This window comes from Musa acuminata, chromosome BXJ1-3, assembly GCF_036884655.1.
Source record: "Musa acuminata AAA Group cultivar baxijiao chromosome BXJ1-3, Cavendish_Baxijiao_AAA, whole genome shotgun sequence".
Classification (NCBI taxonomy): domain Eukaryota; kingdom Viridiplantae; phylum Streptophyta; class Magnoliopsida; order Zingiberales; family Musaceae; genus Musa; species Musa acuminata.
The window spans coordinates 11,176,820-11,185,472 of NC_088329.1; the positions used below are offsets into that span (position 1 = coordinate 11,176,820).

At 37.9% G+C, this 8,653-nt stretch overlaps 1 protein-coding gene across 1 annotated transcript; it reads left to right on the top strand.

Annotated features, from left to right (window-relative positions):
* Positions 1 to 7,334: 7,334 nt before the first annotated feature.
* On the top strand, positions 7,335 to 7,871 carry LOC103973146 (putative invertase inhibitor). Its single transcript, XM_009387637.3, has one exon. It carries the CDS (start codon positions 7,335 to 7,337, stop codon positions 7,869 to 7,871), a length of 537 nt encoding a protein of 178 aa, XP_009385912.2.
* The last annotated feature ends 782 nt before the right edge of the window (positions 7,872 to 8,653 follow it).

Consider the following 8,653-nt stretch of genomic DNA (forward strand, 5'->3'; position numbering starts at 1 on the left):
TATATATTGTGATGTCCTTGCAACTATGCAATGTGAATCAGATCATGATGAGATCATGATAATGAGACCGATTCATCTTTAAACATAGACCTTAAATAATCCCGATCATAGGTTACTAGAGAGGGACATCGAGATAATCGAACAGACTAGTGTGCTGTATACCTGTCCATATGATGGATACAGCTGATCTCATAGCTGCTCATGTTGGGATACTATGGATACAGTATAGGTGCTCATTAGAGAATGAGTTCACTGATTGATCCACTTACAGAATGCTGGATGGTTGATGATACCTTATTGTTAGACAATGATTCCATAGTCTCAATGGTGTATCTGGTCCTTAGACTTGAGACAATAAGGATGTCTTGTATTAGTACTCCACTCTTTGCTACCAGACTTATAGGTCTAGAGGTTTCAGATCTACCACAACCAGTCATTAGAAGTGGTAGCCAGAACTATTTAGTGTCGATAGAGGATCATCTACTCTCGGTGTCATGAGAGAAATATCCCATGTGTTCTTACTCAGATAAATCCCTAGCTAGGTTCATTCGAATTAAGAGAGAAATAGTTCTCCGGGAGAATCCGATTAGAGCAAGACTCGATTAGAAACCATATGGGTCTGATAGCATCATGTCCGGTATATGGTCTCTAGGATATTAGATGGATGAGGGACTATAGGTATATGATAACTAAGGACATACAAGTTTAATGGATTGGATTCCCTAGTATCGTCTAGGGAATACAACGCATGGCCTAGTACATCCGTAGTCGATGAGTCAAGTAAATTATTATGGAGATAATAATTCACTGAGTCAGAAGGAGTTCTGATGGGTATGACTCACGACCAACTCGATATTGGGCCTTGGGGGTCACAAACATAAGGTAGGCGTTTCAATGAGTAGATGTTTAGATATGAGATATCCGTTGGAGTTCTTTTCTTATTGGATATCCAATAAGCCTATGAATTATTGGATCCTATGGATGAGATCCAATAAGAGCTCATAAGAGATTATTAGATAGAGATCTACTAATCTAAAAGGCTTAGGTAGTTAGATGGAGATCCAATACCTAATCGGGAAGGATCCATTAGGGTTAAGTTGACAGGGGACCTCTATAAATAGGAGGGAATCAGTTTTTTATGGGCTAGAGCTTTTTGGTTGCCTCTCTTATTCTCCTCCCTCTTCTCCTCCTAAAAGCATGTCTAAAGATTTGTGAATTATCGTCATAGCCCTGCTGTGTGGATCACCGCTAGAGAGGAGGGCGCTTGACCTCCTTCACCCTCTCCTGGAGATCTGTAGGGATTCGTGTTGAATCTCGGATTTTGATGATAAAATCAATTGATGGGTTAATTGATCTAATCCATATTATTGAGTTAAGTGTGTAGGATTAACTACGATAACCAGAAAACACAAAGCAAGAATACCAGAGTCAAGTTCGATGGACGTTTAAGAGTCCGAAGAATCGTCGGAGATGCTGCCGGAACCAACCGAGAAGAAATCGAGAACTTGTCGAAATTTTTGGAAGTTCGCCGAAGAGATCATCGGAGGTTCATGGAGATCACCGAGAAGGCTCGGCTACTTGTTAAAGTCATCACAAGATCGGGAGCTTGCTAGGAGTCCGTCGGAAGAAGTTCGTCGGAAAGCTCACCGGAACAAGACTCGACGTTCGCGGTTGAAAACTTGCTTAAGATGTTTTAAGTTTTGTAGTTCACTTGTAATTAGGTTTAGGATTAAGAGATAATCCTATATCCTGGTTAGGGGCCAACTGAGCCTAAAATTAGACTTAGTTTGGGCTAAATTTAAAGCCCAACCAGTGAACCGAAGGGTCTGGCGGTGGCACCACCAGACTGGGCGGTGGCACCGCTTGGCTGGGTGGTGGCACCGCCATTCCACTGTCAGTGTCAGACACTGACAGGCGGTGGCACCGCCAGCATCGAGAACCAAAGAGAATTCAAATTTTGGAGCCCAAATTTGAATCCTCTTGAGGCCTATAAATACCCCTCAAATCTCAGCTGAGATTACAACTTTTTGAGAAGCAATTGATTGAGAGAAAGGTCTTAGAAAAGTCTTAGCTAGTCTTGTTTTCAATTTGCTAGTGTTCACCTCCTTCTTTCTTGCTAAAAATCTGTAAGAGAGTGAACCGCTTGTAAAAAGTTGTAAGAGGGGTATTTACCCTTCCCTTCAAGAGATTTGCTAGTGGAAGGTGGGAGCCTCATCGAAGAGGGGTCTCACAAGTGGATGTAGGTCATTTGACCGAACCACTTTAAAATCGACATAATCTCTGGTCTGCATTTCATTACTGCTATTTACATTACTGCAAACCTTCTTACTTGCTTTATTTCCTCATTACCTTTGCTGCACAACTTTGCAAATACGCTTTCAAGTTAAGCACTTCCGAGTTCGATTTTTATCGTACGAAAGATTTGTCAAAAACTGATGTTTTAATCCGCTGCACTAATTCACCCCCCCCTCTTAGTGCCGCTCCGATCCTAACAATTCGGGGATATACGATCTCTCTAGGTAACACAATCTATCATGTACGCAATTTTAAGTTTCACGGATTTTTGCGCACTAATTTTCACATGACGGCAAACACATTTTTGAAAAATTGAGGGTTTTGTTTTATGTTCTTCCGCTGTGTATGTGATGTCACCCCTAAGATTTTCCAACACGTAGGCCTCAATAATAATAATAATAATAATAATAATAATAATAATAATAATAATAATAATCACATCACACACATACATCATATCATACGGTCCATTATTATCTGTTCACATCATACAACATATGTACATATCATTATATAAGACTACTAGATAAATAATAATAGTTAATTAAATCTATTAATTAACTAATATTTTTTTGAAATTCAGGATATATAGAGATTTTTTTATTTGTGAAGGGTGTTTATGTAATTTGTATAGAAAGGACAAACCTCAAAATTTTAAAAATCGAGATGGGTAAATTATCTTTTGTCTAAAAACCTACCCTCCTATGTTGCGATCGTTTCCACCCCATCGGCGGTCGCTCTACCCATAAGCGGCTCGCCCGCGGGAGCTATGCCCACAAGCGCCGCCCTTGTGGTAGTGTGGCAGTTTGATCGTCACCTTTCAAGCAATTTCCATCTTGCATGTAGGCCACCGCCTTGCACATGGGCGGCCACCTCTGTGTGCAAGCGGCCTACCAACGGACGTCGCCCCTGTATGCAAGTGGCTTGCCTACGGGTAGATGGTCGCTGACATTTTGCAACCCCTACCCGTAGGTAGCCTAATGTAGGGCTACAAGAAGCCTTTGGCCAATTTATGAGTTCAGCAATAGTTAGTGCACTTTCTCGCCTTTTGTATCAACAATTTTGATGTCAAAAGCCTTTCTAAAACATAATACATGCAGTTCAAAAATCAATCTTTCGCACGAACAACTTGACTTTGATACCATTATTGGAAAATCTTGGGGTGATATCATATACGTAGTAGAAGAATAGAAAGGAAAATCTTAGATTTTCACAAAAAGTTTTCATCGTTGTGCGAAGATTGGTGTGCATAACTCGCGAATCCAAAAAACCACACGTGTTAAGGGATGTGTCCCCTATGAAGATTGTATATCCCTGAAATCCAATAGATCCATGGGAGAGGATAAAAGAGGTCAAGTGTCCTCCTCTCTAATGGTGATCCACACAGTGCTACAAAGATGCTCCTTAAATCACTGCCTAAATCTCCTTGCTATGTGCACCACGTAATCAAGAAGGGGTCGATCCTTCTTGTTGTCCACACACCCCAAATAGGGGTTGCTGGCTGAGGAGGAGAAGGGGAGAGGAGAATAGGAGGTGATAGCCAAAAGGGGTTCTTACCTATGGCCTTTTGGTTTCCTCTTATTTAAAGAGGCCCCTTATCAACTTAACCCTAATGAATCCTGCCCTATTGGGTACTGGATCTTCATCCAACTACCTAAGCCTCTTAGATTAGTGGCTCTTTACCCAATAATCTCTCATTGGATCTTATTAGATCTCATCCATAGGATCCAATAATTCAGGGGCTTATTGGATATAAAATAAAATAAGGACTCCAACGGATATCTCATATCCGAACCTCTACTCGTCGTAACACCAACCATATATGTGTGATTCTCTAAGCCCAATATTGAGTTAATCATGAGTCATACATGTCATAACTCCTTCTAGATTAGTGAATTATTATCTCCATAATAATTCACTCGACTTATCAACTATAGATGTACTAGGCCATTATGCTACAATCCCTAGACGATATAGGGGAATCTACTCTATTGGACATGTTTGTCTTAGTTATTATATATTTATAGTCCCTCATCGATCTAATATCCCAAAGTTTGTTTACCGGGCATGGTGCTGTCAAGCTCATACGAAATATACTCGAGTTTTGCTCTAATCAGATTCTCTCGGAGAACTTTTTCTCTCTCAATCCGAATGACTCTAACTAGGGATTTGTTTGAGCAAAAATACATGAGATATTCTTTTCATGACATTGAGAGTGGATAATCCTCTTTTGATACTCAATAGTCCTCGTAAGGTTGGCTACCACTCTTGATGACCGGTTATGCTAGATTTAGAACTTCCAAGTCTATAAGTCCGGTATCAAAGAGTGGAGTACTCATACAGGTTGTCTCAAGTCTAAGGACCAGATACACGATTGGGACAATGAGGTATTATCAACCATCCAGCATTCCGTGAGTGGATCAATCAATAAACTCATTCTTTAATGAGTACCTACAGGATATCCCATGTCCCCATACAAGTAGCTATGAGACCAACCACCTCTATTATATGGATGGGTATACAGCACACTAATCTATCCAGTCATCTCGATGTCCTTCTCGAGTGACCTATGACCAATATTATTTAGGGTCTGTGTTTAAGGGCGAATCGGTCTTATTATCGTGAAATTATCACGATCCGATTTTTATTTTATAGATCCATGGACATCACAATATATACAATAGTCAATATAAAGTAAAAAAATATTAAATAAATAATAAGAAAAAAATGTATGTATCATGTCACAAGTGTCATCATTCAAATAATTGACTTACAAGATACCTTTAACTAGCAAATTGGAGATAGACCCAAAGATTTTACATATGATAAAAAGTTATAGGAAATGGATGGCAATGCAATCACCAATTTACACGTAATATTGGCGGATAAAGTTCTATCCAGCATCGTAGAAAAGACAACAATAAAGTAGATCCAGAATACTTTAAAACATTATCGTAGAAAAGACAACAGATCTAGAATACTTTAACAAACATTATATGAAGCCAAGTTACTGTGTAATAGATTTTTTTAAGAAGGCTCTACACTCTTGGTATGTTAGAATCCACATCGGTAAATTATAAATGGTATGAGAAGCAAATAAGCTTGCCCAGGCTGATAGGTAGATAATGCATCTAAGTTCACCAAAAGATGAGAGGAGATTTGTTAGAACATTTGGTTGGTAGCAGCTTGAACACATTACCTGAACTTTCGAATTAGATCCATGACAAACGATGATTTCAGAGTTTAAAGAAATTCTTCTGAGCTTACTATCACGTGAAGAAAAGAAAGAGACTGATCACCTTGTCATTTTCTTTGGATTACTATTCTGTTTAAATTTCTTTGCGTTGCACATATATTTAGTAAATTCATTCGTCATAACATATATTTTTCTTGTAGAATATGACGTAGGGAATTTGGAATTCTTGGTTTCTTAAGCATTTCCACGTAGATAAAGTTTTCCACCTATAAAAGAGCTCATAAGTATCCTTAAACTACTACTTATTCTTACATGCAAATTTTCATTTTTCTTATCTGATTCTCTTTAGTCGTGTCTTAGAGAATATCCTAGGATGAAATGTTAGTAAGCATTATTCTAAAAAGTAAAGCTAGTTGATTCTTTCTGTTCTTGTTTTGTTCCTTTATAATCATTTATAATTTGGATACATGATGATTTTTCATTCATCCCATTGATCATGTTTTAGAGTGGCGTTAGAGCAAATTGATATGCATTCATTAAGCTTGCCCAGGCTGATAGGTAGATAATGCATCTAAGTTCACCAAAAGATGAGAGGAGATTTGTTAGAACATTTGGTTGGTAGCAGCTTGAACACATTACCTGAACTTTCGAATTAGATCCATGACAAACGATGATTTCAGAGTTTAAAGAAATTCTTCTGAGCTTACTATCACGTGAAGAAAAGAAAGAGACTGATCACCTTGTCATTTTCTTTGGATTACTATTCTGTTTAAATTTCTTTGCGTTGCACATATATTTAGTAAATTCATTCGTCATAACATATATTTTTCTTGTAGAATATGACGTAGGGAATTTGGAATTCTTGGTTTCTTAAGCATTTCCACGTAGATAAAGTTTTCCACCTATAAAAGAGCTCATAAGTATCCTTAAACTACTACTTATTCTTACATGCAAATTTTCATTTTTCTTATCTGATTCTCTTTAGTCGTGTCTTAGAGAATATCCTAGGATGAAATGTTAGTAAGCATTATTCTAAAAAGTAAAGCTAGTTGATTCTTTCTGTTCTTGTTTTGTTCCTTTATAATCATTTATAATTTGGATACATGATGATTTTTCATTCATCCCATTGATCATGTTTTAGAGTGGCGTTAGAGCAAATTGATATGCATTCATTATTTTCTTTTTCTGCTATCGATTTGGTGTCGAGTCATTGCTCGCATATCCTAATGAATGAATAGTTTTATTACAAAAATATGTGGAAAGGGACAATTTAAAGTACGCGACAAGATCTACCTGACAACAATACCCAATGCTACTGCATCTCATTGACATGCTTATCGGCACCCTCGTTTTCCCAAAAAAAAAAAAAAAACAGTTAACCTGATATGTTATCCGAATCTCATTCGATGTATCGAGGCCTTCGACGTAAGAGAATCTGCATTCATACATTGAACTTTCAGCCTTCACTTGCTTTCCCAGCCATGCATCTCATTGACCCATGTACTAAAATAATTTAATCTAACTTAAATATCAATAGTAAAACCCAGATTTCCACGTCTAATACAAATTAAAAAATAATTATTCCCCATATAAAATCAAATTATAAATGTTTAGAATTGTTTATAATCCTTATGAACACTAATAAGGAATAATCGATACTAAATATTTAAAATTGTTTCTTTCTATAAAAAAAAATTCCATAGTTGAATTCTTTATTTCTTGCCTAATAATGGCTCTAGAATTCGGTAATATTTATCCGCCTCAATAAGTATATATATTGATATCAACTTCGTCTCCTTGCGAGCACGCATAACCTAACCAAGCTATCGATAGCAGTAGATCGATGAGGCCGTCCACCATCTGTATTCTCCTGGCGGTGGCAGTCCTCCTCCACCACCACCTCCTCCCCGGGGTGGAGGCATCGGTTGAGAAGGCGTGCAGGGACGCGGCGAATAGCAGCCCCAATATCAACTATGACTTCTGCGTGGCGGAGCTCCTCCCGTACCCGGGGAGCGGGTCGGCGGACCAGAAGTCGCTGACGGTGATCGCGGCTACCTTGGCGAAGGACAAAACCACCAGCGCCAGCGCTAAGGTCAAGAGTTTGCTAGCCAGAACGAGTGATCCAAAGACGAAGCAGGGCTTGGAGTCTTGCGGGAGCGTCTACGAGGACCTGTTCTCCGACCTCAACACGTCCATCCCGGCCATCAAGGAGGGTCGCCTGGTCGACGCCAAGACCTATCTTAGCGCCGCTGTGGACGCGCCCGACACCTGCGAGGACGGTTTCAAGGAGCTGAAGGTCCCCTCGCCCTTGACCAAGGAGGACTCCGACTTGACGCAGATGTGCACTATTGCTTTAGCCTTCACCAATATGCTGGGGTGACTTTCTTGCCGTTACGCCTTTCCGTTAGTTATAGCTTTGATGTGAAGCTCCTCTTCCAAAAACAAAAAAATTTCTTTTTCGAGTGGTATAATTATTAGTAATATTGTAAGAGGATTCTTTTTAATTACATGCAATCAAATAAAATAAAATCATGTTGATTTTAGAGTAAATTTGTTTACCTAATGAATTGATTAGTTTCTCATATGTGAATTAAATATGATTAGTTTCTTTTTCTATCTAAAGCTATTTCTAACCCAATAAAAATATATGATAATGCTTGTGTGGGTCATAGAGATTTTGAAGACCCATTGCTATCCTTAGTTTTAATAGTTTTAGGGTAATGTTTTAATAGTTTGAGGAGTTAGTTCATTGTCTTGCTTAAGAAAAAGCTATGTTAGTACTGGTAGATGATGATGTCATTAGTTGATTATCTCAATATCATAATTAAAGTGATCAAATGAATCAAGGTGTTGCTTAATTGATGGCCACACCTACATTCTTCGCCCTTGCACCACTGAATCCTTTCAAGAATAGACCAAAAAAATGAAACTTTGAGATTGATTCAAGAATGGCAAATTGTTCAGCATAAAGAAATAAAAAATCCCAATATTAATACCGGAAAAAAGACACACACTTAATTAATTATAATTTTTTATTATAATTAATATAAATAAATTATAAATATTTATTATAATTTATTTATTAATTAAAACATAAATAAAAAATAATCCTCGAGAAACATAGTGATGTCAACTCAAAAATAAAATTCAATTAGCTCTAAT